Genomic DNA, 17141 nt, shown 5'->3' on the forward strand with positions numbered 1-17141 from the left:
TATATGCATCTCTAAGTTGGATGGTGTGCTAACTCAAAGGTATTGACTGGCTGTGTGATATACAACGGTCACAGTTTTCTTTTACTCAGAGGAGCACAGAGTGATGCTGGTTGTCATTCTTACTCTGCTGTGTGGCAGCGTAAATAGTCCCCTTTCTAACCAACCTGGTGGGAAAAGTCAATATCCCATCAGCAAAGGAGGTAAACACATCAGGAGCTGTGTCCTCTCTCATCTTCCCCTGCTCTGTATTACTACAGTTCTTTAAATCTCTTCTCCCCAGTCATCAGATGCACTTGTGTCATTCAAATGCATGGTGCTGCAGACACAGCCCTGCCTGCCTCTCCTCCCGGAGCTCCCGGCTCCTATTCTCTTATAATTGAAACTTAAAATTGGCCTCATTACTTCAACGAGGCCCCTCATATTTCTCCTTTTTTTTTTCAGTCCACCCTTTCCTGCCTGCCTCTACAAGGGTAATTGCATCTAAGAAATGTTTGAAGCATACTGTCAGAAAGGTTATTGTGTATAATTGGAGTTTAGATTTAATGTGGAGGGGAGCTGGGAGCTCTGTTAGTGGGATGGCTGGAGCCCTGAAGCCTGAATTGGAGCTGTACATGGGCCTGTATTTCTGTTCCCTTCTTTCAGCCCTGGTGTATTGTTTGCTTCAATGTTCTAATGATTAATGTGCCTTCCTGCTCTGTTCACATGTGCCAGCTGTTCGCATTGATGTATTTTACCTTGGTTCCTCCTGAGCTCCAGGAAGCTTTAAACTATTTTGGCCTAGTTTTGAGGTACAAGGATGGTATTTTCCAGAGTTTCTTGGTGTAAAGAGCATGATTTGGCTAACATGAGCAGTTGCAAGTGAACCCACTTATTGTATCATTAATCTTGAAAATACATAAACAAGTTAGAGCTCAATTTGTGGCAAAATGGAATTGGTGTTTTTATGGATGCAGTTAAGACAATTTTCAAGGTTTGTTTAATTTAACCCTGTATCTAAATACTTTCAGAATTGTTAAATATGTTTATGCCATCGTGACTTTAGCCTGTTAATGAGCAGATTCACATAATCAAGCTTTTATTGTATTGGAGTTGTAGTTTAAGGAAAATTCAATTCTGTTAATAGACTTTGTCATTACTGTCTGTGTAACAGTAAAATTTGGTATCTTCAACAAGGCATCTTCCTCTGTTTGCTTACTGCCCAGACACAAAACTGTATGTGACAGCACAATCTATAAGATCTTCACAACAGTGCATGAAAGGTGCTTATCAAAGTGCTTTTAATCAACGTATTCACTTACTCAGGCATTGTTAATTTAAATTTTAATTTAATTTTTAAGGAGTAGATAGCTTCACGCAAAGCAGTTGACTTCAGTGGAACTTTGTGAATAACACTGAAAATATAAGCAGGTGGCAATTTCTCAGTAAAACATTGCTGTTTGTATTGTATCTAGAACTGTAGTCTGCTAAGCTCCTATTACAACATCTGAGGCTCTGCAGAAATATTTGTAAATCCTCAGGGAGGAGAAATTCACAAACCTCAAAATTATAATAGTTCTTTCTGTCACCATGCCTCCCACCTCCTCATGTAGCAGTCCTTGACTTGGCTGCTGAGATGAAGTGGAGTCTGATGGGACACCTTCATCTCAGTCACACCACAGAGGTGATTTGTCAAAAAATGAGTAATTTCATCCCTTATACATAGACAAAAAAAACAGTGTCCCTCTTCCTGAAAACCTTTTCTTAAATAAACTCCACTGTTTTTAGAGACAATTGATTTTTCACCTTGACTTGTGCTATAGAGTAAAAGCTATTTGAGAGGGGATGGAGGCTCCTCTATTACGTATTCAAAGGACAAGGAGGGCTGAAGGTGCCAGGGAGAATGAGGCAGCAGCTTTCAGGCAAAGCTAATGAGCAATAGAAGGATGGTGTTGGTTGCTCACAAGACACATGCTTTACTCAGTGGTTTCAAATCTTGACTGTGAGTACCTATGCTGTGCTCTCCTAGTTCTGCTGGACCTGGAGTCCCTCACGTCTAAAAGCAGGGAAGCTGCCTGGGAGGGCACCTTGTTTTGCAGTGTGTGTGCTCTCCGCTGTTCCAAGGTGTAACTGCAGGAGCAAGCTTTTGGGTAGGAGCTGATGTTTCTAGAATGTGGAGTTGGTTGGAAAGTAGGAGCACAACTGTGCCAGATCTGCATCCTCTTGGCATTGCTGTATAATAGAGTAGTGGAATATTTTGCTCTTTTAGTCTTTCTCCATAGCTTTTATCATCCAAACAAAATCCCTTGGGTTTTTTCTTAATGGCGTGAAATTAAACAAAAAAGAAAAAATAAAAAAAACCAAACAAACAGAAATAGAGCATCTTGGTCTGCACTGCTGAAATATGTACAGACTCAAGCACACACATGACTTTGCACACTCATAAAGGTACAGGTGAGTAAATGTCTTGTCCTCCAGACATCTCTTATCAGGCATTAGGAGCCTCTTCATTCATGTGTCAGGTGAACCTGACGTCTCCTGGTTGAGATACTTGCCATCTTCTCCCCATTTTAGGGTAAAGTAGAATTGCCCTTGTTTGTGCTACTTCCCTTTTCCTTCCAGTGGAGGGATGAGGGACATGAATTGTGGTCTCCTTCACTTCTGAAGCCACCCTGGGGCAGAATCTGTCCCTACTTCCAACCCCCAGGGACTCTGCATAGTTCTCACTAAGTTAAGGTACCTGCCCCTGTTAAATGAGATCCTTTCAGAGCCAGCCCAGCTAGATGACAAAACTGGACTAGGGGTGACTCTTGCCAGTTTTCCCACTGCTCCTGTGCTGGTAGGGCTGAGGGAGCCTTGGCCAGAGTTCACCATGGCCCCTCACCAGCTCGTGCAGAAAAGGCAGGGAATGCAACAGAACGTGGGAGAGCTTGCCACAAATGTGCTCTTTGCTAACTACAACATTCACCTCGTTTTAAACTACATTGATTCACAGTCTAATGAATGCAAAAATCCTGTCTTTTTGTGGTCATTTAATCCCTCTCTTTTTTTGGGGTTTTTCCCCTTTGTTCTTGTAGAGTATTTGAAGAAGAAGCCACTCAGGAGGGAAGTCTCTGAGGCCTACAAAAGACTGAAGAGCACCGTAGACAAATGCCTGTCCATGAGTGCCTACTCAGAAGTGAACCTTGGCAAACTCTTCACCGTCAGTATAGGAAGATCTGTGGGAGAGTCCAGCAATGAAAGACAGTGATTGATTAAAAATGGAGGGAGGCTAGTCCCTTGTTTATCAGTAATGATCTCTTCAGCAATACTCTGTTTCAGTATGTACAATGATGCTTTAATAATCTTGTCTCTTTGGAGGAGGAAAAATGGGAGATGAAAACAGGATGTATGATTCTCGTGGATATGAAGTATTCAAGATGTTTTTATCTTCCTTTCTTCCTTGAGAAACCAGGGTTATAAAAACATGGAGTAGTTGATTTTTGCAATATTTTTTGTTGTGTATTTAGACCTATGAGGGAAAAGGGGGTGGGGGAATTGCTGCTTTAATTGGATAATTCCCAGTGAGAGTTGCTGGAATGTAAGTGATCCTAGACTTTGCTCCAGGGTATTTACTAGAGGTGCTCTCAGGAAGAGAGGTTAGTAGAGGTCTCAGTAGGAGCACTAATGTTTTGCCTTTTCACGGTTTATCTTCTTCCTGATCATAAACATACCAATTAAAAACAATACTAAACCTAAATGCATTTAAATGTCCTATTACCTTCTGAACAGAGGTAGGGACGCTTTACTTTGAAATTCATTGAAGAATGACTGAAACCTGGAGGTGCTAAAAATAGGGACCATTTTTTTATTAGGAATCTTTCCAAGCATCTTTAAGCACAGTATTTTGCCACATTGAAAATTTCTGTGTGGATGTAAAGACGATGAACAAAACCCATTTCACATATACAGAGGATATAAATGTGTTTCTTTTCAATGTATTTGGAAGTAAGCAACTGATAGGGAAAAATATTTTTGGGATGGTATTGTAACGAATAACAGGGAATGGAAAGCAGCAAATTATATTTACTGTTCTGTAATAATTACTGTGTTGGAGGTTTTACAGTTTTTACAAACAAATTGTATTTTTCATTTACTTCTAATAAAATGACAAGTAGATATGACAAGAGAATAAATTTGGTACATGCTGTTGTAGACAAAATATTTGTTGAACTGTGTTCACCGTTAAGTTTGCAATGTGATATATTAATGTAAGATTATAAAAAGTTTCTTTTAAATCTTAAACAGTATAAAATGTAAAGTTTTTTCACACTTGAAGGAAAAAAAATAAAGTTTTCTAGTAAAAGAGAATTTGATTCTGTGATCTGATGGTTGAAAATAGTCCATGCTAGGTCATATTGCTCTGGACTTTTCCTGGTCTTACAGAATTGCCTATGTGTCTGATTTTAGGATGAACACCCATTAACAGAGAGAGCATGTGTCTGTTTGTGTTCAGAGTATTTTGTGACATTAATTTGCTCCCAGAGTGGCATTTGGAAGAGGCTGTGTGTCAGTATGGCTAGTGTCAGTTTGAATATGCCTAAACACACAGTCATCTTCCCCTAGCAACTTTTGGAGCTAAACTCTTTCATTTCTGCTCACATGGAATCACTACAGGGAGAAAAGGAACCTGTGCATCTCTGATGTTGTGCAGATGTTGTCCCACCCTGGTGAGCTGTCAGTCCTTCCCAGTATGTTTAGTTGGGTTAATACTGTAAAACAGACTTTATTTGGAGTCTTTCTTGGAAAGAAGGTGTTGCTGCCAAGATGCCATACTGAAGTTGCAGAACTTCAAAAGATCCTGGTTTATTGTAATTTCAAGTAGGGATTTTTAGATTTTTTCTGTCCGGCCCAATTAGGATTATGAAGATTTTACTGATATTAACTGGATAGAAAGCCTTAGGAAAGTGAAAAGTGTGACCTTCTCCTCCAAACGTTAGGTATACGAATAAAATGGATAGATATGGCATAACCTGACCCTGTGGCACTTGTATGTATCTGTATAATTACAGCTGAAGAGCCTGTTAATTTGCAAGTTTAGGGATGTTTAGATTAAATGAGAGTGTTGTGGAATGAGTGTGTAGGGTGCAGCAGCACAGAGTGGCCCTGCGAGGGGCTGTTCCCCCCACACACCGAGGCGGAGGAGCCATGAGTGGCGCAGCCCAGAGCCCCCTCCACCCCAGCCAGCCACACTCTGGGGGGGGGGGGGGTCGAGGATGGGAAATGAGGCTTTTACCCGGAATGGAGGCTTTTTTTTGATTCCTCTCAGCAAAGCTGGTCAGATCAGAGCTGAAGTCTTGGCAAGGAGTAAACCGGATTTTTTTTTTCCCCTCCCCTCTCCCTTTCTAATCAACTCTGGGCACCGTGCCTCGTCTTGGCCCCTCAGAAAGGCTGGGAAACGCAAAATCATCTTTATAGCATTTAATATTAAATGGAACTGGTAAATGCTGCGCTGCAAATAATTTGGGGAAGACTGAAGTTCGGAGGTTTGCATTCTGAGGCTGGTCTGGCCTGAATCGCCTTCCCATCCTTTTCCTCCTCGTAATCCCCCTCCCCCACCCAGTGCTGTTAAAATTAAGGTTTGTGTTTATTTGTATTTATTTGCAGTTGGGGAAGAGGAGTGTTGATATATGGAGCCGGTGGCCAGGTTTTGCTGATGACATATGCGATATGAAAAAGAATTCCCATCCGCAAACACGGTTGCTGCTGTGCCAAAATCCCTCTTTTCGCCGCCAAAGGCAGTTTTCTAAGGGCGAAGCGGAGCACATCTTCCCCTTCGAATCCATCCCCGTCTTCTGCAGGGCACCTTAAATGTGCCTTAATTGAATAGTTCTCCCTCACCCTCCTTATAGCAGTTTAATAGATTAACTCATCTGTGCCAGCTTCAAATTTCAGATTAAAATTCCTTCATCCCGAAGGCAGCATTATCAGGTTGTTGGAGGCTGTTTTCAAACCTTGGTTTTGAATAGCAGCGGCTCTGCATTAATTTAACCACTAAGCTAATAAGTAGGTTTCGTTTTGTTATGCTAAGCTTTATTGCTTTTCTTTTGATCAGAATGGTGTTGTTGAGCAAAGCAGCAGACAAGGCATTCTTTGATGAGGGAATTAGTGCTCTATTCTTCCTCTATTATTCATAGCACAGTGGAATATGTAAGTACCTGAGGGTGTCAAAGGAGAGCAGGCTCTATTGCAAAGTGTTCGCCTTGTTTCTCTCAATAGCTGACTATGAGATGATAAACCGCTTAATACACTGCACTAATTGGATGAGAGCAAAAAGAGATGGGAATTAAGGCACGGCGAAAGGAGAAAGTGCTACCAGCCTTCATTCACTCTTTCACCATTTTAACAGCACCAAAGGAGGCACAAGCTTTCTATAAGCAGACTAGGGGTTTTGTGCGGAGATAAAATGAACCTGTTAGTGGATTCAGGTAATACACTAATTATTGCACAGTATAAATACCACTACTGGTTTTATAACACGGAGGTAAACTTCTTTTGAGAAGGTTATAGGATTGCTTGGCAGCAGTATAGATCCTAATAAGGGACCAGAGTAATAACCCCCTGGATTAACAAAATTGCTGCTTGCAGAAGTATGATTCGGGCTTTTACGAAGATTTCAGCAGAATGAATAAAAATGACTGAATGACATTTCTTAATGCCTAATGGCTTGATAATGATTCCCTTTTCTTTGAGGCAAAAATGTGTATTTCAGGCTGCACTGTTAATAACGTCCAAGGAACAAGCCTTATTTTTCCCATAAATTTTTTTTTCGCGCCTATGCTGGGTTTTTAGGACTCAAAAATACGGCTGGGGGCGGGCGGGGTTGAGGGTGTGGGATATGAAATGCCGTGAGTGCAGGGGGAGCAGAGGGAAGGGTCGCGGGGGGCTCCCACGCGCGGTGCTCGCTCCAGCGGCGCTTCCCGGCCCGTGGCTCCCGGAGCCGGGGTCGCCCCGCGGAGCCCCCGCCGGCCCGGCCCGGGCCTCCCCGGCGTGCCCGTGGGCTCTTCTCCGGCCCCGGCCCGCGGGAGCGCTGCCGCGATCACACCAAACCACCCCAAAGTGAACCCCACACCCCAGCGCTCCGACAGCCCCTCCAGGGGCCGGGGCTTGGTCGGGGGGACCAGGAGCCACCAGGGCCGGGGAGGGGCCGCGGGCAGTGCGGCCGGAGCGCTTCCCGCTTTTCCTGATCCGTGGAAGAGGCGGACGGGAGCGCTGCGCCCAAAAAAAAAAACAAAACAAAACAAAACCAACAACAAAACAACAACAAAAAAAAGACGAGGAAGAAAGCCACCCGGGGGGTAATAAAGGGGGAAGAAACGGAAGTTCACCTCGAGGAGAACGGGAGAACGAAGGGGCAGGCGCAGAGAAACTTTTGTGACCCCAAAGGTGCGGGGGCGGCCAAGCGTTCCCCAAAATTCCAGATTTTCTCCCCTGACTTTCGGCAGCGGCGGAGCCTGAGGCTGCCCCATCCCCGCGTGGGGCGGCTCCCCGCGGCGTGGGGTGGCTGGCACCAAGAGACGCCCCCCAGCACCCCGGGCTGGGCAGCGGGGCGGACACGGCTCGGTGCCCCCGGCAGAGCTCGGACAGGTACGGCCGTGGGTGCCCCGCCCCGCCTCGCGATCCGCAGATCCCCTCGCACGCGGGGCTGCCGGCATCTCGCCTCCCCGCCGCGCCCCAGCCCGGCCCGGCCACCGCGCACCCCGAGCCCGCCACCGGGCTTTTTGCTTTTTCTTTTCATCTCTTTTTTTTTTTTTTTTTCCTTTTCTTTTGTTAAACATATATTTTTGTTTATTTTCTGAACGTGGCACTTCTCCACTGGATAGCAAGGAAAAGTGTTAACAATAACGACATTACACGAAAAAGTACTGTACCATCGCCTCTTGAGGGTTTCAGAAACCTCTACAGTTAATAAGTTAAATAAAGAGTTTGTACATAAATATTTGTCTAGGAACCCTATTATATCTACAACACAGTATGAATCTACAGAATGACAAACTTTTACAACACTACACTGAGTGCAATTGTTTTATAACTTTTCAAATATACAAAGCTCTGTTCTTTTTTATAACAATGGTATGTACAGAATCAATAATCACAGTTTAGTGACTTAAACAGTCCATATTCTAGCAGTGTTTTTCCCTTTGGTTTGATATAAAAACCTTGGTTGGTGTAGTGATAAAGAATATAACAAGAAAAAGATATACCCTTTCCCCTAAGTGCACTGGTTATCTTACAGCATCAAATTTACTTTCAGTCTGCACTGGCAGCATCCTTGGTTAGCATATGCAGCTCGTTGCAACATGTAAAATAGTTCTCCAGCGCTTCTAGCTGACCAACTTAACATCCTAGGATGTTATTTTAAGAAGATGTGGGTAGCTTCCCTATTGTTTTATTTTTCACTTTCTTAATTACGATACTATTTCTTTCTCTTTTTTTTTTCTTTTTTTTTTCTTGCCAGATAAACAGAAGGAAAAATATTTAGTGTACGAAACGCTAATATATAGTAACTTTTATTAGGGCTTTTTTTTTTTGCTTTTTTTTCTACTTCCCCCCCACCTAATGTTCACAGAGGAAATGGACACGTTGTACATTTAAGAAATGTACCAGCCAAGGAGTAACTTATTCAGGAGGTTTTAAGTGTCGTTTCACTCGTGTGAGGGCTGATGCGAGAGGCATTCGATTTCTTCAAGTTCCTAACTTGAGAACCTACTACAGTCTCAGCTGCTGGTCCTCTTTTTTTAAAAATCATTATTATTTTTCCCCCCGTTTGGTCTTGATTCATGCTGTCTGAGGTGACCTTTATTGATTCGCATATTTACTCTCCTCTCCCTCTCTCTTTTTTCTCTCCCCCCTAAAAAAAACCTAACCCGCACCCCGCGGACGGCAGCCGTGCCTTAGCACACCTCTTTCCCCGTGCTGCTCCCGGGGAGGATGTTGAGCTGGGTGAGCTGTGCGGCGTGTTCCTTGGCCTTCAGCCGCAGGGCGGCGATGCTGGATGCCCGCCGGTCGGCAGCGGCACTGGCCGGGTCCCCCAGCCCCGCCGAGCCCACCGCGCCCTCGGCGGCCGGCGCCGGCTGCCGCAGCAGCGCCGCGGCGCTGGAGGCGCTGCCCAGGGGGGACATGGTGGAAAAGAGCCTGCAAGGGAAGCACAGACGGCTGTCAGCGCCGCGCCCGGGACCGCCGGTCCCGCACGGCCCCGCTCGCCTCCTTCCCCTCCTTCCCCCCGAGCGCGAACGCGACTCGCTGCAAATACCCCACGCCGGGCGGGCAGAGGATTTTTGCGGGGGAAAAAAAGAAAAAAAAAAAAAAAAATCTCAGCCTAGTCCTCCGCGACTTGCCACAGCCAGGCCGGGGGATGCAGGATGCAGCCGGCGGGGAGGGGGATGCGCGGGCGAACCCCGGTGCTGGGCAGGCAGCGCTCGCTCCCCCGTCCCCGGCCGTGCCCGCGCTCCGCCTGCCCCGGCTCCGCGGCAGCGCTGCCGGAGCCGCCCGGCGCTGCCCGCACTGCGCCCGCGGCTCCCGCAGGAGCTCGTCCCGACGCCAACTTGTGGAAACTGCTCAGCCCCATTCACGCCCGCGGATAAAAAAATCTGTCCGTGGCGGTCCCCCCGTGGCCAGAGTGGCTCACGGCGCCCGGGATGTCGCGGCTTCTGTTCATCCCGAATGGCCAAATACCAGCAACCCCCGCCCAGAGCAAAGCAGAGGGCACGCGTGCACGCAGGGAAACGCGCACGGGTTTAGTTTCTGCGTGGGAGCGCCGCTTTCCGCGGGCCTGTCCCTCGGGGCCCGGTCGGCCCCCGCGACCGCCGCGGCCCGGCCGCCCCCACGGGGAACCCGCGGCCGCGCGGGGGGCGGGTGTGGGAGCCGCCCCCGCCCAATGAGCGCCCGCGGCAGAGGCACGTGACCGGCGCGGCGCCCAATGGGCGCCGGCTGCGAGGCGCTCCAAGTTCGAACGGCGGGGCGGCCGCGCGCGGCGGGTCCCGCGTGGGGCCGCGATCCCTCCGCGCGCGCGGCCCCGCGCGACTCCCGGCGCCCCCTCAGGAACCGCGGCGGCGGTGGCGCGGGGCGGGCGGTACCTGCCGAAGGCGGGGCTGATGAAGGCGGGGTGGCGGAACACGGCCGCGCCCAGGAAGGTGCCGAGGCCGAGCGGGGTCCCGCCGGGGGGCAGCGCCGCGGAGCCGGGGGGCGGCGGCGGCAGGCTGGGAAAGGCGGCGGCCGCGGCGGCGGCGGCGGTCCAGGCGGAGTCTAGAGCTGGGTGATGAGGAGGGAAAGGACTAGCATCAAGGTATGGACTGAGGGGGTGAGTTGCTGACAGGGGACCAGGGAAAGGCAAACCTGGGGGGTGTGTCTGAGCCCCAGCCTTTTCCCTCTTCCGCCACTTAGCCCTACGGTTCTGGAACCATACCTGAAAGCCAAAAGAAAAACCGGTTTTAATAACGCCTGCCCGCGCCCTTGGAGCGGCGAGCCCCGTCAGGAGCCCCGCACCGGCCCGACGGCGACCGATCCTCCGCCGCCCCCGAGGCGGGATCACCCCAAAAGGGGCCGGCCCGCGGGGCCCACGTGTGCCGGAGCCCGGGGCTGTGCCGGTGCCCGGGGCTGTGCCGGTGTCCCGGGCTGTGCCGACCCACGCCGGGGGCCGACACGCGGCTTTCGGTGACACCCCCGGGCATGCCGCGGGCGCTGGCTCCCGGAGGGGCGCAGCGCTCCAACACCCCCGCACAGCTCTGCGGCAGGGCGGCGGTGCGGGCAGAGAGGGGAGCGGGAGGAGGCTCCCGCTGCGCTGGAGCAGCGGCAATGCGATGTCCCAGGGGAATGATGAGGGAATTATTCTGCACTCACACCCACACCGAGACTATTTTTTTTTTTCGTTTAAGGGCATATTTACAAATTATATCGTTTGGGGATCGTAGACTTTTTTTTTCCTTCAGATTTAAAGAGAGGAAAAAAAAGTCGTAATTTCACTGACGTCTGAAACGTAGAAATAATTTGTGAGGCAACCAAAGCAGCAAATATAGATTTCAAGGCTGCCCTTTTAAGGTCTATATTATGAAAGTTAGTTAGGATGCCATGACACTGCCGTCCTCTCTGTCTTTTACCCCTCCCACAAAGCAATAATCGTGAAATAAAACTGCTTAAAGCAGGAGAGAGGTAGACGAAAATAAACGCATTTCAAAGGATAAGAAAATATTCCCTTAATAACCAAGTCTGGGGCCATCACACGCACCTACAGACAAACTTTGAGAGACAGACGTTTGTAATTTTTTGGGGGCAGGTGTGGGCAGAGTTTTTCCTGTTATGCTCGGCTTTGTAAGCTCAGTATGAGACCATTCTTTCCTGGAAGGCAGAAAGGCAGCAGCGCTGCGAGTCTCTCCGTACGGTTGTTGAGAGGGAATTGATCTCCACGCACGCCTATCTGGGTACCCACGATGAAGAGGCATTGTGTTCGTGCTGAAGGCAACAGCCTGGCACGGAGGGAGCGTCTCTCCTCGCTAAAACTCAATTAGCAAGCTGTCCTCGCTACAATTCTCCCTTATTGAATTAATAAGTCTGAGTACACCCAAAGGTAAACGAAGGGACTCTCATAATTCATATTCACTTAATTACATCTTCTGCCATGAATAGAGGAGAAAGAAAGGGGGTGTCTTTCTGTTAAAAAAGTTATTTAACTTTCCCACGACTTGTTCCCCTGAGCTGAAAATACTGATTTGCTGTCACATCTCTGTTTGACAATGGAGAAATGTGTCAACAGAAAGGAGGGGACAAATCTCATCATTAGCCCCTCTAATGCAAGAAGCTGTTGTGTATTAAATGAGCCATATGGAATTTATTATGCTTTATCAGCGCCCGATTTTAACTGTAAAGTGATTTGCTCAGCTTCAAACCCAGAGACATCTGTTTTCTGTTGGCAATCAGGGCATCCCAATGTTTATCGTCTCTTTGGTTATGAGACCCGGGTTGGGAAATGCACTCTGGTATGGGGCGGCAAACACCTTTAATAGCATTGCACTCACTCACTATTAGATCAATGCAGGCTTATTGCTATCAAAAATGGGAAATCAAATAGCATTAGCCAGCTCCTTGTGCAGGCGGAGAGGAAATCAAACAACATTTCGCCTTCAAATGGCCCTGTTTGTTCTAGCACTAAGTGGGCTTTTATGAAGCCCGATTGGAGATTTGATGGCAGCCAAATACCCGACTTGCGGCCGAGCGGGTTTCTAACAACCGAAACGGGAGCCCTGAGTTTTAATCACGGGGGTTCGCCAACCGATGGCACGGCCCCGGCGGGGCCCGGGGCGCCGCCGAGAAGGGTCGGGCCACCCTTCCCCTGGGCGCTGCCGAGGGACGCGCCGGTCCCGGTCCCGCCGCTGCCACTCACCTGCACTCGGGCTTCTGTCAGATCGAGCCTCATGGCCAGCTCTTCCCTGGGGAGACACAGACGCCGCCGTCAGCGCGGGGCACCTCGATTCGCCCGCGCCCGAAATCCCGGTGCCCGAGGCGAGCGGGGCCGGGCCGCGGGCGAACACCGCCTGTCGCCGCCCTCGGCCCGGCTCCGGGCCGCCGAGCTGGGCGCCTCTCGGGACTCCAGGATATTGGCATCCCCTCCCCGTAGCTCCCCAGATTCGGCCGGTTCCAGCCGCAGCTGCCGTGTAGGGGACGGCAGCCGGGAAGCTCCACACGGAGGTTCACAATGCCACAATTAAGGCAAATCGGAAAACACTAACGCACTGGAAAAGGGCTCATCAGCTCCGTGTCCCAGAGAGGAGCATTCCCAGCATAACTGGGAGCCTGCCGCGGCCGGTGCCCCGCGCCTTCAGGGCGTGATAAACCCTGGAGCAAAACCCAAAGCCGTAAAAAAACACCAACGAAAAAAGTGCGGTATGTCCGTACACAGCCCGGGCAGCCGGCGCCGGGGCCAGGCGGCGCCCCGAGGTGAGCCCCGCGGGCGATGGCGGCTCCGAGGTCCAGGGGAAAAAAAGCCCCCGTGAACACTCCTGTTCCAAGGCCGCCCCGAGCCCCCGGACAAAACAAACGAGAAACCGGGAGGGTCTTCGTGATCGAAAAGTGCGACTCGATCCCTCTCTAGCCTTAAGGCGGGAGGGGGTAGCTGCAATTTTCGGCCAGTGCGGGGAGAGGGCTGGTGGCTCTGCCTCTCTCCCTCCTGCGCTTCCCTCAGGGGAGCCGCTGGCCAGACCCGCCAACACCGAGTTCCCATTTTCAACAGGAAAATGCCCCCGAAAGTGCGGACAGAGCCGGGCCGGCCCCCGCCGGGCTCCTTGGGGGCAACTCCGGGCACTGAGAGGCCCCGACGTGCCGGGCCGGTATTTTTAGGCAGCGGCGCTTTGATCTGTGCTGCTGCCGGGGCTTCCCCGGGCCGGGCTCCAGCCCACGAGCGCGAAACCGATCCCGGCGCGGCCGCGGTGAGAGGAGGGGTGGGCAGCGGATAAAAATAGCCCCCTGCGGCGGCCTTCAGGCGGGCCTGCCCGGCCTCTGCCGGCCCTGGGTCCCTCCTGAGCCCGGCCCTGTTCCCCGTCTCCTTCCAGCCCGGGGGTGCCCGAGGCAGGATTCACCGCCTAGAGCGGTTTGGAGGCGGGGGTGAAGCACACGGCGGCCCCGTCCCGTCCCCCCGGGATTCGCTCACTCCGCGCTCGGCCGGGGCCCCGGTGCCGGTACCTGGTGAAGACGTCGGGGTAGTGGGTTTTCTGGAAGGCCCTCTCCAGCTCCTCCAGCTGGTAGCTAGTGAAGGTGGTACGATAGCGGCGCTGCTTCCTCTTGAGCAGCCCCTCCTCGGAGTCGCTGCCGGCCGAGAGGCAGACGCTCTCCTCGCCATCCTTGCCCTCGCCGTCCTCGGGGTGCAGCAGCAGCTCCTCCTTGGGGGACAGATCCCCGCCCTCCGCCCCGGGGGCCGCGGTGGCGCCCCGGCGGGCATCCTTCAGCAGCCCCCCGCCGTCCTCGCCCAGCAGCTCCTCCTCCTCGTCGTCCTCCAGCTCCTCTTCCTCCTCGTCCTCCTCCTCCTCCAGCATCTCTTCGTCCTCTTCCTCCTCTTCCTCCTCCGCGGCCGGCGCGGCAGGGCCCGGCCGTTCCTCGACGTGCGCGGCGGGGCTGCCCAGCTCGTCCCGGGCGGGCGGCGGTGCCACGAAGGGCGCGTTTTCACGGTAGCTTTTGCTGCGGCTGATGCTGACCTGGGGCGCCTGGCTGATCTTCAGCGTGTCCCACGGGGCGGCAGCGGGCACAGGCCCCGCGCCCCCCTCCGGCCGCCCCTCCGGCCGGTCCCCCCGCGGCCCCGTCGCCCGTGGCGGCAGCAGCCGGCCCCCGCCAGGCCCGTAGAGCCGGCGCAGTTTGGGGGGAAGGTGCAGCTCGGCCGGCTCGAAGGGTGGACTGCCCTTAGGGGACCCTGAGCCATGAAGGTGGCGTAGACGGCCGCAGCAGTCGGACGGAGCGGGCAGGCGTGGCAGGGAGAAGGGTGCGGAGGAAAGAAAGAAAGGAAGAGAGAAGGAGACACACGGTCAGTACGATCTGCGCGAATAGAGCCCAGGGCAAGAGCCCACTCCCTCAGTCATCCTTCGTGCACCAGTTTCCACCCCCTATCCCGTCCCTCAGGCCGGCCACGGCCCGCTCCGCTGCTCCCAGCCTGGGAAGAAATTCCTCCGGGCCGCTGAGCCCGGCCCAGCGCCCCTCTCAGGGCCGGGACAGGCTGCGGGGGCTCTGGCAGCCCCGGGCCTGGGCCGGCACATCTCTGACAGCGGTCAGCGCCGGACCCCCATCCCACATGGTGGGGCAGCGCTGGTCCCACTGCGCCCGCCCGGCGGCCCCGGATTCCTCCTCTGGCTTTTTTTTTTTGTTTTGTTCCTCTCTCCTATAATCTTCCCCCCTTCTGCCCAAGTCTGGTTTTGGCTTTGTAGGAAAGAATCCCGCCCGCCGGTATACGCCAGGAAAAGCGGGAGCACGGCTGCCCAAGGGAGCTTGCCCATCCGGGCTCCCCGCGGCTCCGGAGGGGGCTGCTCCCAACTTGGGGCCGGGGGCGGCGGCTGCCGGGGCCCGTTATCACCGCCCGGGCTGCTGCCAGGCGCGGCCCCGGCTCGCTCGCCGAAACCCGTTACAGGTTTATTGCGAACGGGCGAGCCCTTCCCCAACCCCCGCAACAGATTACATCTCGCACCGATTTATTTTGGCTTAAAAATTTACACCTATTTCGAAAGCAAGAGCAGCCTAAAGTGCCGGTACCCGACCCCCAGGGAAAGAATTGTGACGAATTCCGGGCACGGCTCCGGCCGCGCTTCCTGGCAGCACAGCAGCTGCTAACGAGCACGGTAACGGGATAACAGCGACCGCAGCTCCGAGGCGGCGCCCGGCCGTGCGGTGCAGACGGGGAGCGGGGCCGGGGCCGAGCTGCAGGCTGTGCAGGAAGGGGGGACACACAGCCGGGCCTGCTCGACGCCGGGGAAAAGGGACGGGACGAGCGGGAATGGACGGCGGGGCTTACCTTGCGCGGCCTTGTCGGTGTCGGGACGGGCGGCGATGGCGGGCAGGGTGGGCGCGGTACCTAGCAGCCGCACCTTGCAGGGGCTCCGCCGGCCCAGGATGCTGTCGATGCAGTAGGAGGACAGCAAAGTTGGCGATTTACTTTTGCACTCGGGGCGCTCGGCGCAGCTCTCCTCCGGGTAGGGGCCGCTCATGGCGGCGGCAGCGGGGCCGAGCCGTGGGGCCGGGGCGGGAGCGGCGGCGCGGACGCCCCCGCGGCGCTGCCCGGTGCCGCCGGGACGCCCGTCACGGGGGGAGTGAGCGGCGGCCGCGGCGCTCTTGAGTCCCCTCGGCTCCACGTGCGGGCAGCCGCCCCCTGATTGGCTCCCGCCGGAGGCCGGGCGGCCGCCGACAGACGGCGCCCGGCAAAGCCCGGCTCGGACCGCCCCGGATCGGCGCCCGCCCCGAGTCGCCGCGCTGCCCCCCGCCCCGCCCCTCCCGCCGCGCTCCGCCCCCGCCCCGAGGGGGCGGTGGCCGGCGGGGACCCGCTCGGGGGAGCCGTCGGGGGCGTCCGGAATGGGCGGCGGCGGAGTTCCCGTGGCACGCCTTGCCCCGTTCCTACTCCCCCGCCCCGACGGCGGCCCGCTCCCCGCCCGCCCCTTCGCTAGCCCCCGGCAATTCCCGGGCGGGATGGCGTGGGCGGTACCGGGGGATCCGCACCGTGTTTTCCCGCGGGCAGCTCCCGCCCGCCCGCCCGGCGCGGTGCTGCGCAGGGCCGCGCGCTCGCCGCGCTCGCCGCCGGTGTTTGAAATGCGGGTCCGCGCTTGAGGCTCTCTGTGACAGCACCTGCGCAGCGCCCGCAGCGGCGACGGCGTGCCGGGGCCCGGCCAGCGGAGTGCGGGAAGTGGGAGCAGCTTCCCCCGTGCCGGGCAGGGCGGGCAGCCCGGTGCCGTGCTGTCCGGCAGCCCCCTCCCTGCCCTGACAGCCTTCGCCTTTCTCCGCACACGTATCCCTCCCCTCCGCTGGCGTTTTCCACGCCGCTTCGGATCAGAAGACCTCTGACGGTTTTTTGTTCTCCGTTTTTTATCTCCCTGTGGGGCGATCACAAGTTCAGGCTCCCTGTCTGGTCAGTTTGGGCTCACTTTAGATGGGCACGGCATAGCTGCCTGTCCCCGTTCACGTGTGCGCTCCTGATTCCCGGACTCCCGCAAGCACAAGCACGTCGAGGAAATTACTCCCGGTCACCACAAATAACCCGTGCTCTCGTTCGGGTGATGCCTATCCCCGAGCACCGTGGCGGAGACAGCCCCATTTTCCTGTTCGTGCTACAATTCCCGTGCGGAACTGACGTCTCCTAATTAACCACCAAGAATTAAGAGAAAACATAAGCAAGTGCGTGCTTGTGTCAGTGCTGGCGGGGGCTCAACGCCGCTCTGGCTGTGTTCACGCCCGTGTGCGCACACGCATACACTGCCAAGCTCTAAAGGTGCGTGCGCAGGGACAAACGTTATACCCAGAGCTGTCCCCTCCGTTGGAGCGGGGCCCCTCAGGGCTCCTACCTCTCACTCATCCCTCCTCGTTTCCCCCTGATCCGCAGGCCGGGGCCATGCCAGCCCCGACGGGTGCGGCTGGCCCCGGGCTGGGGTTTTGCAGGGTGCTCCTGGCCC

General features: G+C 54.2%; 2 protein-coding genes across 4 annotated transcripts in view; one reads left to right on the top strand and one right to left on the bottom strand.

Moving 5' to 3' along the window:
- Positions 1–3898, top strand: part of POLA1 (DNA polymerase alpha 1, catalytic subunit) — a 185057-nt gene extending 181159 nt beyond the window's left edge. For both annotated transcript variants that reach the window (XM_033052547.1, XM_033052548.2), the window contains exon 37: positions 3054–3898. In XM_033052547.1, the coding sequence (XP_032908438.1) occupies positions 3054–3226 (173 nt within the window). In that variant the 3' untranslated portion in view covers positions 3227–3898. The remainder of the gene's footprint in view (positions 1–3053) is intronic.
- Positions 3899–7878: 3980 nt separating this feature from the next.
- Positions 7879–15776, bottom strand: ARX (aristaless related homeobox). Of its 2 annotated transcripts, XM_033053377.1 has the most exons (6): positions 15497–15776; positions 13687–14407; positions 12392–12437; positions 10351–10420; positions 10092–10266; positions 7879–9150 (listed from the first exon to the last, which is right to left on the bottom strand). In XM_033053377.1, the coding sequence occupies exons 1-6, from the start codon at positions 15687–15689 to the stop codon at positions 8910–8912; spliced, it is 1446 nt and encodes a 481-aa protein (XP_032909268.1). In that variant the 5' UTR covers positions 15690–15776; the 3' UTR covers positions 7879–8909. The 2 variants fall into 2 exon arrangements, with proteins under 2 accessions (XP_032909268.1, XP_032909267.1); XM_033053376.1 differs by having other exon boundaries at positions 10092–10420.
- Between the last annotated feature and the right edge of the window lie 1365 nt (positions 15777–17141).

The sequence above is a fragment of the Catharus ustulatus genome, chromosome 2, assembly GCF_009819885.2.
Source record: "Catharus ustulatus isolate bCatUst1 chromosome 2, bCatUst1.pri.v2, whole genome shotgun sequence".
In the NCBI taxonomy this organism is placed as follows: Eukaryota; Metazoa; Chordata; class Aves; order Passeriformes; family Turdidae; genus Catharus; species Catharus ustulatus.